The sequence below is a fragment of the Hippoglossus hippoglossus genome, chromosome 17, assembly GCF_009819705.1.
Source record: "Hippoglossus hippoglossus isolate fHipHip1 chromosome 17, fHipHip1.pri, whole genome shotgun sequence".
NCBI classification, from domain to species: domain Eukaryota; kingdom Metazoa; phylum Chordata; class Actinopteri; order Pleuronectiformes; family Pleuronectidae; genus Hippoglossus; species Hippoglossus hippoglossus.
This window is the reverse complement of record NC_047167.1, coordinates 223,272-237,895: the sequence shown is the minus strand read 5'-3', so window position 1 is coordinate 237,895 and position 14,624 is coordinate 223,272. Positions and strand designations below refer to the sequence as shown.

The 14,624-nt window shown below is 39.3% G+C and overlaps 1 protein-coding gene across 2 annotated transcripts; it reads left to right on the top strand.

Moving 5' to 3' along the window:
• The first annotated feature begins 7,281 nt into the window (after nt 1-7,281).
• Nucleotides 7,282-14,298, top strand: mrpl37 (mitochondrial ribosomal protein L37). 2 transcript variants are annotated; one of them, XM_034612738.1, is made up of 9 exons: nt 7,282-7,783; nt 8,443-8,626; nt 9,067-9,182; nt 9,916-10,104; nt 10,251-10,405; nt 10,622-10,753; nt 13,103-13,177; nt 13,977-14,099; nt 14,179-14,298. In XM_034612738.1, the coding sequence occupies exons 1-8, from the start codon at nt 7,399-7,401 to the stop codon at nt 14,052-14,054; spliced, it is 1,314 nt and encodes a 437-aa protein (XP_034468629.1). In that variant the 5' UTR covers nt 7,282-7,398; the 3' UTR covers nt 14,055-14,099; nt 14,179-14,298. The 2 variants fall into 2 exon arrangements, with proteins under 2 accessions (XP_034468629.1, XP_034468628.1); XM_034612737.1 differs by having other exon boundaries at nt 13,977-14,273.
• Nucleotides 14,299-14,624: the final 326 nt, after the last annotated feature.

Here is a 14,624-nt window from a genome sequence, read left to right as displayed (position 1 = left end):
GCGTAAGTGGGGACAAGAAAGGCTTTGGAAACGCAAAGAGCGGGCGTAAAGTGCTTTCAAGAATATCGACAGGAAATCTTTTGTGCGCGTAAAAGTGTTAGAGGGGGTCACGCACACTTGGGGAAAAATTAGTTTTTACTTTCATTACCACTTGTTCAATTCAAAATATGTGCATTTTTATTTTGTGTATTATTAAAGTATACATACTATAGATGCTTGTGAATTCAATACTTTACATGTCATCTTAGTTGCTACAAAAATTAAATAAAGTCACTACATGTCTATTTAGGTTCAGATTGCTTTATTGAATGAGGCCTGTGAGCCACAGATATGAGCAGAAACATGATATCCTCCCTGCTGATACTCTGACGCCTGCAATGCAGGCGTCAGGTTTCGCTTGTCTCAGGGCCTTTTTGTCCTCAGTTTACAACAAGGGAATCACATGCCCATTTGGAAGTTGGTGAGGCAAACACTTCCCCCACCTATTATGTATACGAATAAACCAGCACTGGATTACCAACCAGGCAAAGCGGGGACCTGCTCCAGGACCTCCGACACCCAGGTGTCCCAAAAGACGAGGATGTGGCAATTGAGAAATTAGCACCTCTAAAGCAACTAAGACGTGTCGTGCATTATCCTAATCCGGTGGCATTGTCTTGTTGAGGGACCCTGTGTCAAAATCAACTATAGTTTTAAAACTTGTCTCCATATTTGGCTTTAATGGTTTATATTCTTGATGTTTAATCAATTTGCTGGTGCACAAACAAAGCAGATTGTCTCCCAGCATATTAACACCAGTTTATTTCTGCCATCCCTAAACTTGAGACAGCTGTTTGGAAGGGATTGTGGACACATGACAGATAGTAAATTCGTATTTTACTTTTTAATTTCAGATATAAATAAGACAAAAACAATTAAAATATGTCTGTTTATGGATTACATTTTTAAGTAATATCTAAATCAGAACCAACATGAGCTACATTATAATATATATTGGCCCACAACACAACTATAACGTTTAAGCTAATATTTATTATTCTGAAATTTTGTCAGCTAACATTATGTTTCTTTTGCACAATTAATCTTAAAATTCACCATTTTTAAATGACAAACACGTCAGCTGGATACTGGCTGTGGATGTTTTTAATTCTGATGTTCACCAACTCATTGCCGCAGTCAAAATGAATTGTTAATATTATCACCTTGCTAGGCCTAGCCCTGTTATAAAGTTGTCTTTTAAGTCTGAATGGATTACAACAAAGGTTTATTGCTATTGTGCTGGTGTCAGCAGTAGTACCCATTCTGAAATGCACTGCAACCAGGGTCATATATATGGAGTCTGGCAGATGCACAGAACGTAAGAGAGAATAATTCGACGTGCTGGTTCTGGTGCTCACTTTGCTGTACTGGACGCAAGCTGAAGGTGAGTTTTGTAGTCATTGTAAAGTACAAATGTTCAGTATTGTATGTAGTAATAACACTTTGTGTTATTATGTGTTCATTACGGTGTATATTGTACTAACCCTCTTTTTTCCTCTCAGATTTTCTATTAAAACATAAACCTTAAAATATACTAATAGCAAATATTTACAGTTATTTATATTAGTACTTTAATTATAAATTTGTATTAATGTATTAATTTATAGTATCAATCAATTTGATAATGATAAAAGTCGATTCATATAAATAGTATTAAAAAGCATTTAAATGCATTTTAAGCACTGACAATAATATGTTAAATAAAAGGTTTTAAACACATGGGTTCTACTTGTACTACTTTGTACTACTTCTACAGGTTTGAAAAGTAAAATGAATGATGGCTGAATTCCATTTAGCTGCTTCAGGATGGAGTGTCCTTCATCAATATTACCTCCAACCCCTAACCCTGACCCTGACCCTATTTGCTGATAAAGTGTCAATTGCATTAATATATTTCAGTGAAAGACAAATGTAGCATTTACTGCACATTTGTTTTATGGTAATGAATTATGGATGAAGTGTTTGTAGTTGCAGAAGTATAACTCGAAATATAATCATACCATATTCCACTAAGGAACAACACTTGGCCAAATTAAAGTTAAACACTTAAGCTTCTATTACAGTGTTCAATATACTTTACAGAAAAGTAAAAAAGTCCTGTGAATAAATTGTGTAAACTACTTTACATAATAAATGACTATGACTATGACTGTCTATTTGGTATTATAATAGTTTTATTTCACATGCCGCCTTTATTTAATGACAACATTATGACTTAATAAACTGGCTCTCAAAAATAGCAGTAAATTAAAAGAGACAAAAAGGTTTATGAAATTATGAAAAATATGAACTCCTATTAAACTGTTATAATCAAAATAGGAATTATTACATCATACTTTATAAAAGTGAATTCTGTATTTTTATTTATTATCATTATATGATCATATATTTTTTCTGAATTGCGAAAACACTAAACCATATTATCTAAACAAAACTTTCAGTTGGCAAAACAAATCAATCACACTGTTGGCAAAACTTTAAACACTGTTGATCTGGTTAGACACAATTTGCTAATCTAGACCACCCATTTTGCAAACTCTTAACACATTTTCATTCAATAAATACATTTAGCAGTGTGGTACACAAATAGGCCTCAAAGGCTAATTATCTGTGGCTCAGGACGTCCACTAACCAGGAAATCGGTGGGTTGATCTCCATCTCCCCTATTCAACATGCCTAAGCATCCTTGTGCAAGATACTGAACCCGATTGGCCCCTGACGGCTGTTCTGGCATGTATGAGTGATGTGCATTAGAAAGAGTGCTGCACATAGATGCACATACATGAATGTGTGGATGGCAAAATTGTACTGTAAAGTTCTTTTAGTATTCATCAAGACTAGAAAAGCTCTATATAAATACAGACCATTTACCATTTGTCATCATTAACACTCAAAATTTAATACACACATGTTCAATCAGAGATGTGTGCCCAATCAGTAAACAGGACATAAGCCAGGTCAAATACAAGTGGCATGTGTGAATTGGTTTGTAATTTCAACAATGAAGTTCTAGGAGGGACAAGGAGGAAGAGGAAGAGGATGAGGAAGACCCAGAACAAGAGCGGCAATTTCAGATGAAATTAGAGCAATGATAATAGATCATGGTCTGGTTCATGGCATGACTATGAGGGAAGCAGGACAATATGTGCAACTCAATTTAAGCGGGTTCTCAGTGGCCTCCTTAGTCAGGAGATTCAGAGACGAAAACAGGTCAAATTACTATGATTTTTGGTCCCTAAATGTTACAGTGCATTAACAAAATTCAGAAGAATGTCTCAGTAAATCACTCCACCAAAACTCAAGAAATGTATCGCACAGTGGTAGGGGAAACTTGCCAAAAAATTACAAAATAAACACCTCTAACAATGTGATCTTTTTGTAGAATTGAAAGACAACCCTGAAGGTTTAAGGACACATATATTCTCACAGGAGACCCTCATTGTTAATATGGTCATTCAAAAAATGCAGTCGGACTGCACAAAATACAAGAGCAGATTATTGAAGACAATGTGCATTTTGAAGGAATAAACAGTGCAAGTCTTTCCACAATTGACTGTATCCTGCATTTCAACCAGATTAGGATGAAACAAGCTGTGCTGACATTGTACAATAGGCCGTCCATCCTGTGTCCACATGATTTATACGACAAAGTGTCTATGTGAGATAAAACATAAATATATCAATCATAACACATCTCTTTATTTGGCAAAACGTTGGTTGTGATCAATAAACTCTATAGGCAAACTTCATAGCTAAAATAAGATTTGTTTCTATTCTTCAAACTTTATCCCACCATTCATTGCTCTTAAAGCATGAGAAAAGGTAAATTTTGACTATATCATAGCCTTAAAGTATTCGAACTTCACACCAATAATAAATCTTTTGCCACTGTAAAAGAATATACTGTACTTATATATATAATGTCTACAGGAGTGTGTGAGTGTACATTTTGCCCTAAAATGAAAATAAATGAGCTGTGGTATCTGCCAGAATTGATGAGGAATATGTGAATTGGGTTTCTTAAGAAGTATATAAAAACAGAGGCCAACTGAAAGAAGTTCTATACCTTACACCCGGCAGACTTGTGTCTGCTCTGTGTTTTGAGCTGAAACACCACATAGCCCACCATACTGCTCAGGTCATCGGGCCCATGCGGCATGTCTCTGCCTGGTGTGGTGCAGCTTTAGACGATGGCCCCTAGTCGTCAGGGCCCTCATTTATAAAAACAGTGAGTAGGATTCATACTAAAAGTGTACGTGTGCACAAAAGCTGAAAATGGCGTAACAGTTATAAATGAGGCCCCAGGAATGTAGTCATAGTTCTTGTCCACCTTCACCGTGTACAGGCTCCACTTAACCACGTAACTTCTTGTTGAACAGCTTTTGGTATCTGACTAAATTCAATCATAATATGATCAAAACAGAGAACATTAATATTGTCACAATTATTCGTGGGCAGCAGAAAAAAGTCCTGTGATCAAGGACTGCATAATGTACAAATATCTGTATTTTATTGACCTGACAAAAGGTGGAGCCACTCTGTTCATGGCCCTTTGTTTTTAAATATTTGTGAAAAGAAACATAACTATGTAACAACCCATACCCATATACCTAGAGCTCAGGTGTTCCTCAACTTCCCCTGGTCAGCGTTCATTTAACACTGCCAAAGATCTAGATCCACAGTGTCTTACTGGTGTCTGGAAGTGCTTCCAATGGCATGCTAGTATGGGGAGCAACACCAATTCTGTTGGAAAAATATCATGCAATAGTAATAATAATAGCTTAGACTTCTATTGTGTCTTTCAAGGTACCCAATGTCACTTTAAAAAGTTAGGAATAATAATTAACAATGACCTATCACATGACTATTTCCTTGCAGATACACAGGCCACCTGCTCTGTTATCACATTCCTTGTGCTCAGCGAATATAATAAGGCATCAGTGACATGTTCTGCTTGCATTACTCAAATGATCTGTTCACCCAAAATGTACCCAAAATTATTTAAAAAAAACATCTTCTCACATACATAGATTTGGTTTAATAAGATAGCCAATCATCTGAGATTCCGTTCCTCCATCACAGAAGATTTTATGTGAATGGAAATTTAGTTGTTGTGTTTTTATTTAAAGTTAAGCTGCAACATCTCTTTTTAGAGACAGTGTGCCTGTTACTTTGGATCTGTCATTGCCAGATTCCCCTAAAAGCTTGTCCATCAATCCAATCCAGATATGTTACACCTGTGTTTAGTCATGTAACTTGTCCCCTCCCCCAGAAAATGTCTCTTTGTTCCCCTCGGTTATCCGACCACATAGTTTTGAAATCACTGCTCTTCAAGCAATCAAGTTTTTACATCATTTTATATTTAAAAGATAGTGGTTTAAATGAAGATAGTCCACAATGAGGTCTGTGCATTATCCAGAGTGACTGACATGCTGGTTGATGTGTCTAAAATAGATATTTTTACTATGTTTGAGTGCCTTCCCACCATGCATGTAAATTTTCCTGAAAAGGAGGCTCAAACGAATCTCAAATAAATTTTGACAAGTCTAAATACTTTTCCACAAGAAGTATTTTTAGTAATCTGTGTGAGAGGACCATTTAATGTTACCGAAGAAAAGTGTTCTCAGAAGCTCCCACCCATCAACCGGCCTGCCTCTTAATAGTCCACCTCCAAAACGTACAAGTTATGTTGCTGAAGTCCTACTTGATGTCATGATCATGAAAACCCCTTCGTTCTGCAGCAAACAGCAAAGTGTTTGTCTTTTTTTCTCTTTTCCCCATAAAATTGTTGAGCATGATTTGAGTTACTAGTTGAAAATGTCTTGCAGGGAGCAGAATTGCAGGTCATTGTAAAACAGCATGAACATTGAAATCTGGATGCCTGGAAAGATGACGTGTGTTTCAATTTAGCTTTAAAAAAAAAAGAGAAAATACAAAAGCATGGCATATGTTACGTCAGAACTGTTCCTGCTGGATAAAGTTTTGATACAAATGCTTTGCATGGGGCCAGCCTTCTTTGTACAGGTATAGACAATGAGTATATATTTACAATGAACCTATAATATGGGAGGTATATTCACTATTGTTTATTACATACTGTACATAACTGACATACATTGATAATGGAAGATTGGTTACCCTGGTGAGTTTTATTGCATGTCTAATAATTCAGGGGGAAAAGTGGATGATCTCCATATTTGCCTTAACTCATTCACTCATGACATGGACGTGAACATTGTCTGTTGTTTGATTTAGCGGCACTGGAAGGCTTCTCTAAATAACAACCAGCTCAGAAGTAGCTTATCTTTAAAACCCATTATATGTAATGCATTCAGACTCTGGTGAAAATGGATTTTGGTGGCAGGTCATATCATTTTAGACTATAGGACAAGATGGTGAATGTCCCTTGTATGTAGGTCTTCTGCACAATTCAAGTTACCAACTACCATTAGATGTTAATAGGTGTTTGCAGCCACCAGCGGACGTTAGGGACATAACTAGGATGCACAAACTAGTTGTGCATCCTATTAAGTGTTTAATTTTAATAAATGATACAGGCCTAACTTGAGGGTACATTGAGGCTAAAGGCAAATCTGACTGGCTACTGGCCTGTATGGCAGGACTATGAAAGCCATGTGGCCCACTCAGTAGATCAGACATCATTACCTTTATGCATTTTTAAACTGAACACTGTCCCATTTTAGAACACAGGGTAAGATGGAGAATATCACTTGTATGTTCTACTGCACTAATTAATGTCTACCACCAAGGGGTTCGCATTAATGAAATAAGCTATTCTGTCTGTGATCAATGTGATCAAAATAATGTAGAGAGTATCACATGCTATCACACAGAGTAAACTATATTCATATGTTTATACAATATTCTAAAATAAACAAATAAAATACCAAAAATAAATTTTAATATTACTAATTTATTTCAATGGGATAATTTACAACATTATATGTTGCTGTTTGATTTAACTGATGCAAAAATATTGATAGAAAACAAGAACTTAAACTGACTGGAGTCACTTTGAAAACTTACAGCCAGGGATGTGTTATAATAACTTTGATATTGTATATTGTAAACTTAATTACAATAGACATTGTGTTTTTCAACTACTTGTTCATACTTCGCGGTGGATGGAGATTTCGGTCAACCGATGGAGTTCTACAAGTGACCTGTGGAGGGCAGCATCCAGGCTGCCGCAAATCCCATAACAAGAAGAAGAAGTAAAACTGCAGAAGAAGAACAAGAGAATTCAATATGGCAGCACCCTACAGTCGCACCTGATAAGCAACGACTTAGGTCAAACACACAACGTCAGTATTGAGATTTTTAGCAAGAATTACACCAATGCTTCCAGAAACGTATCGGTGGTTCAAGGCGGCTTTGTCGCCGTTTTCTCAAACCACTTCCTTAAAGGAGCTGAGCCGGTTGTCTGCACATGGGGGAGCCAGTCGCCTACAGGCCCGGAGACACTTCGGTGTAAGCCGCCGTCTGACAGCCAAGGTCCTCCGTGCGCGTAAACCCAGGGAGAGAGTGGATATCCCCGGGCTGGAGATGGTCACCTACGCGGATAGGATGCACTATGTGCCAGGGCTGGCTAGGCCCTTGTTCCCCGCGTGGGAGAGGGACTACAAGGACCCGAGATATTACAGATCCCCTCCGCCCCACGACATGCCGCTGTACAAAGAGAAACCGTGCTATATTTACAACCAGAGGACCAGCGCGCTGGAAGGTTGGCTCTATGTTGATATAATGAAAGAAATAGATTATAACAGCACCTGTACATTGTAGAAGATCGCACGATCATACAGTTTGACAACAAATGCTTTCATACCACTAACATGACAACAAATCTCACAGTCTGGGTTTCTAAAACTTCCTCAATGGCAAACAAGTATAATAACACTCCATTTTGATATATAAACATTATATAGTACAAAAATCACATTTCAACACTTTTACTGGAGTGGTTGAAGTGTTGCATTACATTAACGCCTCCCAGTGGTGAAAACTGCCGTGTGCGTGCGTGCACTGCTTGAAGTAAGATAACAGAAATATAAATGACAGATGGTACATTCAGTCTTTTTATGCTCGATGATTTACAAATACACTATTCCACACATTTTATATTGTTAAGCTAATAACAGAAACCACCAAATATACATTAGCTGAAATCCTCTCCCAGCTTGGCAGATGAGCCTGGGTAAATGTCTAATGGATGTTCGGTAATAGAAACCTGTCTGTTAGTTTGCATGTTTAAGATTGTTATGAATACATTTTGACAGAATTCTATAATCACTTTTATCATACATAATGTAATAAGTATTGATCCAACCTGAATGTCACAAGAGTTGACTTGACCCTTTGGCCCCCCCCCCCTCTCCCTCTCAGGTGTGCGACAGGCTCTGTGGTTGACCAAAACAAAGCTGATCTCTGGTCTGCCCCCTCAGCTCATCTCAGTGGCTGAGAGTCCAGCCAATCAAATACCAGATCAGGATGAACGCGTTCAGAATGCCATCAAACATGCCCGTTTCTGGGACACAACAGAGGAACGGCCGGGAAAAGCAAAATACAGGTGCAACTGCAAACCATTTATATTTTGCCTAGACACAACATGTCATACAATGTGGTTCAGGAGGTTTTCTTCATGGAGCTGAATTATCGTCAGATGTCTCCTCTTCAAAACAAACAGATCCACTGATTAAATTTAAATTAAACAGAAATCAGAAGCTGTATGTAAAAAATGAGTGTTTCTTCGACACTGTTCAGTGGACACAGCATATCTCTGAGGGGCTGCGATTCGAGGGCCAGTGAGTCGTATGCTCAGCTTGTTTCTCTGATAGATCCAGATATCTGATGACTAAAATCCTTTGTCTGGTTTAAGATTATAATTAGTGACAGTGGTGTAACTTGAAACAGTAAGTAAGTAGTCGGCTTGAAATTGACCTTTTAATGTCGGGCCATCTGGCGCTAATAGAAAAGACAGTTCAATGTTTGTTTCTGTTTCTTCCCCAGCAAAACTCTGCTCACTAACCTGATCCACCTGTGTGCGACTCTACAGTCCAGTCACCCTGCGATTGGAAGGAAGATCTTTGCTGAGAAGTACTCGTTGGCAGCTGCATGGAAAAGAGGTGCAGTATTATACATAGTAAGGTGTTTTCTGTGCAGCCTTATACCTGAAGAACACTGATCAGCGTGCTCCAGTCTTTCATCCCTGAGGTATAATAATATAATATAATAATTGTGAATGCTAAGAGGCATGCAGGCTGCACATTCCTGCTGATGGTTTCATGGTTTTTCACAGATCAACAGTTTGCAGTGAAATGTAGCATTGAACTAACAAATACAGTCAAGACAAATATAACCAAAGTAATGAGATTTCAAACTCTGGGGATATGACTGGTTGTTTGTGGCAGTCTATCCAACAGTTGAGCTCTTTCAGTCTGACTCTAAAGCCCTTTTCAGACATGAACCATATAAATTCCAGATAATTGGCAATGTTGTTTACTCAGTTTGCCTTTCATACATGCACAATGCAGCGGGAGGTTCTCTGCACAGTCACGTTTACAACAGGAACAAATTCTCCGCATTATCCAGACGAGAGGTGGAGCAGCTGGGTGCAGCACACATAGGCAGGAAGTGACATATTAACTCTGCTGCGTAGATCATGTGATTTCATTTACAGCAGCCCAACACCGTCATCAGCTCTTATCATCACAAACTCTATTGAGATCTTTGTCGGTGTCTTCTACATGTGTGTCACCGCTCTTTCTTGTTTTGTATTAGCTTTTTTCCATTTTTGTCGCGTGTTAAAAGCATCAAGACCGAATGCGTGCTAATGAACTTCAACTTCTTGGATACCAGGTGACGACTTATTCCAGATCAGGGGTCAGAACGGTTTACTGCACAGCTCCATGGATCCTCTCCCAGCAGTGTCTGGGAAACAGGAAGTTGTGGACACGGCAGATCATGTCCTGGAAACCTTCTATCCAGTCTCCCCTACCATTGACCTGCAGAAAGTTAATGTGTACAAGGAGAATGTGAATTGCACAGGTGAGAAGAGTCCAAGTCCTCCATGTTCTCATCATGGACTAATAAGAAATGGCGCCATGTAGGTTCCTGAGGTTGAGCACAGAACAAGGAGTGTCATTTTGTCCACTGTTGAGTTTGATTAAATTGTACCTCTCCCATCCAATCAGGTTTCACGGGGGACCACCCTTACCCTCATGCCCACACAATATACTTCATGGAGGGAGCTGATCCTCACTTTAAGCTTCGCCCAGAAAGGTTCAGAGCCAGCATGCTCATGTTCACCTTTGGAAATGCTCTGGCCCAGGCACACAAACTGTATGGGGTAAGGACGTGGACTGTTATACTTGAGATATATCTTTTTTTTTTCTTCTTCTGCAATAATCATAATTTAACGTGTGTGTGTGTGTGTGTGTGTGTGTGTGTGTGTGTGTGTGTGTGTGTGTGTGTGTGTGTGTGTGTGTGTGTGTGTGTGTGTGTGTGTGTGTGTGTGTGTGTGTGTGTGTGTGTGTGTGTGTGTGTGTGTGTGTGTGTGTGTTAGACTCAGCCCCAGCCTGTATTAGATTGTCCGATAACAGTACAGGCAGTGGGGACCAATGGTAGAATATTCCAGTTTTTGGTTTTCCAGCTCAACACCACAGACCTCTCAGGAAATGATGGCATCAAGAACCAGGTGCTTGATCATCTTCTTCATCATAATTATTATTAATGTTACTGTATTATTATGTTTATATATTATTATATATTGATAAATTTAGTCCATTTAAATGTCAGACGCTGCCCATGTTGCATCATAATACACTGCTAAAAAAAATTAAGGGAACACTTCAATCAGATCTTGATGTACAAATTATTCAAGTTGAAAATCTTTACTGATGTACATTGTATAATTTGTTGAGAACAAAATGACGTAACAGAAAACCAAGTTCATCAACCCATTGAGTACTGGATTCAAAACCACACTGAAAATCAAAGTCAAAAATTGAAGGCTGATCTAGCTTGTGTGGATTTCATCACGGCAACTCATAATGTGTCTCAGTAGTGTGAGAGACGTTGTCTCTGCGTGCCTGAATGCACTCCAGACAGCGTCTGGGCATGCTCCTGATGAGTCGGTGGATGGTGTCCTGGGGGATCTTCTCCCAGACCTGGATCCGGGCATCAGTGAGCTCTTGGACAGTCTGTGGCGGTACTTGGCGGCGACGGATGCAGCGATACATAACGTCCTATAGGTGCTCAATTTGGGGTAGGTCAGGGGAACGTGAGGGTTAGTCATACCATCAATGCCTTCGTCATCCAGGAACTGCCTATACACTCTGGCCTCATAAGGCCGGGCATTGTCCTGCAGTAGTAACCCAGGGCTGCTCCAGTGTAAGGTCTGATAATAGCTCTGAGGATTTCATCCCGGTACCTAACAGCAGTCAGGGAACCGTTGGCTATGACATGGAGGTCTGTGTAACCCTCCAAGGATATGCCTCCCTAGACCATCACTGACCCATTGCCAAACTGGTCATGCTGGATGATGTTACAGGCAGCATAATGTTCACCACGCCGTTTCCAGACTCTTTAACGCCTGTCACATGTGCTCAATGTGAACCTGCTCTCATCTGTAAAGAGAACGGGATGCCAGTGGCGAATGCCAACCGAGCTGCACTGTGCTGAGAATTTAATATTCTTGGGGTGCTTTGCATTGACCATTTATGGTTGAATGTAGCCATGAGAATGTGGAATATGAGACAGATCCACGTACGCCTGTTTCCAGGGGTAGTGTGATTTATAAAGGCAACATTGCCTTCAGGTGTTCGTGCGCATGATTTTATACATCTGAATTTCTTTTGCACATGCAATTTTCTGCCTTTGTGCGTACGAACACTTAAATCCTACGCACTGTTTTATAAATGATGCCCCAGCTCTCCTTGTGTAACGGCCGGTCTCCTGGTATCTCCTCCATGCTCTTGAGACTGTGCTGGGAGACATAGCTAACATGACAAGAACACTAGCATAACACAAAACTAGAGAAGAATCAGTCAGGAAGGATAAGGAGAGATTGTCTGTAGTTACTGCATGTAAAACATGTAAAACATTCCCTTTTTGGGGAGTTGTCTTGCTTTTGCCTTTCCATTGCATCTATCGTCACAACAAATCAGACAATAAAACAACAGAAAAACCAGAACATGCCTCCATTCTGCTCGTGTGGTGTCATACAAGTGTCTGCAAGCCCAGACATTCATATTCGACTCCAAACAAGGTAATTTAAACTGTGCTTTAAGCCTAAATGTCCGCTACTGGAATTAGCGAAGCTAACGGACGTAGCCACATGATGGTGTGTCCGAGGGTCTGTGAATGCACCTCGCAGGAAGATATCAGAGGACATTTAGGCTTTAAAACACGGTATAAATGACCTTGTTTAGAGTCGAATATAAATGTCAGGGCTTGCGGACAATTGGATGACAACACATGAGCAGTATGGAGGCATGTTATGTTTTTTCTGTTTTATTCATCTGAAGGAGAGGTCGCAATTTACTTCAATTGTATGGGATTTGACTGTTTACCCCTGAGACTCCAGAAGTGTTTTGTGGACTCAAACACTTCACCTACCCCTCCATCGGCATAGTGTTGAGTAGATAATGGGTGAATTTTCCTTTTTCTGTGAACTATCCTTTTAAGTGTTCCCTTCATTTTTTTGAGCAGTGTACTTATGCAAGATTCACAATGTTTAACCAGCTTAAAGTGACCGTCTTGTCTTTTCCATATTTACATGACAGCTTCTGAAAATATTACAATTTTGTTTCTGGAGCAGTACTTGAAAACCATTTGTATTTTTTTAATGAAATTTCATTGTTACATTACCACTAAACAAAAGATTGTTATATAATCTTGTCCTCATAACACATTGCCATCAACAGTTATCAGTCATTTAACCAATAATGAACAACAGTCAAAATTAACCATCACATCAAAAAGCCCTTTTTTCTTTACCATGGCCGTGTTCCTAATTGTTTCCAAATCTGTCTGCTCCTTGCAGGTGTGGCTTGATGAAGATGTTGATCTTTATGATTTTGCAAAAGTCCGACCACTGATCAAGAAGAAACAAGTGAAGGTAATCCCCAAGCTTTTTCAGCCATGTTCTCTCATCAAGGCTGATCCTGTGCTTTTAGGCTATAAAATCTTCTGATTTGTAATGGTTTAGGACTCGAAGCAGTTGATTCCCTCACAGATCATCCAACAATTGATTTTAACATGTGCATGTTCAGAACGGCCCAACCGCTGTTCTCCCACTCCATAACTGCATTGTATAGCTAGACTGAGAGTGAGTGAGAGCCTCCGGACATTCTGATGAGTTTCTCCGGTCAGCCCCTTCGTAAATCTCAGCAGAATGTCCAAAGTAGCCAATATGAAAACACAGTGGGAGATCCTCCGCAGGACTTACTGTGAGCGAGTGGGTGTGTTGATGATGTTTCTAATACGCAACAGATGCAAAAATGGAAAAAACAAAGAATACAAATATCATAGGGTGAAAAAACAGTGCCATACTCATAGAAGACAATGATGAAGATGTCAGGACTTTGATGATACGAGCTAATGTCACGTGATCTCCGCAGCGGAATTATCACGTTACATCCTGTCTCCGCCTGCTGTGCCATCTCTCACCTTAATGCTCCAGAGATCCCTGTGTTGTTGGAAACGTGTCTAAGCGGAGAATCTCCTGCTGCTTTGTTTTTGTGTGAAAGGCAAACTCCAGAGAAAGTTCAGACTCAATTCTGCGGCCATCCTGTGCAGTTCATGTCTGAAAATGGCTTATGTGTATTAGCTGCTGACTTTGTCCTAAAAGGGGAGGGGGAGAGCAGTGGTGTAAATTATAAGTGACTCTGATTGGTTCCTTTTTGTCTCCCTGAAAGGTACCATCTGGTCTGGCGGGATACAACTCTGAAACATTCAGGAAGTTCCTGGCCCTGTACCTGCACGGAGCTGTGTAGGACTGCTAACCTCTGAAGTGTGCGTGCGTGTGTCTTTGTATTTATCTGGGATCTAAACCAGTGTCGTACTAGAAAACTCCTTTCTTTTAAATGATTAATGACCTCATCCATGACATATTCTGATTTCTGGACAAGAAAAGTTCACTGCAACAACAGCTTCTTATTTTACACACTTGCCCCAACCCTGTTAAAGTTTAGTCAATAAAACTGTCACTCTGAGTTTGTATCTGTGTCTATTTGTTTCCATGGCTTACGTTTTGTGAGAAACTACCTTTACAAATCTGTATAGTGATGTGTGCATAATATGTAGTACTCACAAATACATGTTTCAATTCCCAAACAAATGTGCAGCAATGAACACATTTAAACCAATTTTACAAATGAACACATCACAATATGAATAGATATTAATACTTTAGGTACACATTTTACTTAATCTTCAGAGACCTAATAATTTTATTTTCAAAATCTTGCTGAGTAAACAATTGTCTAATAACACTCTGTCATTCCTTTATATTTATTAACAGATTTTCAAGTGGAAGTGAACAGATCAAGTTTTTATGCATGTGT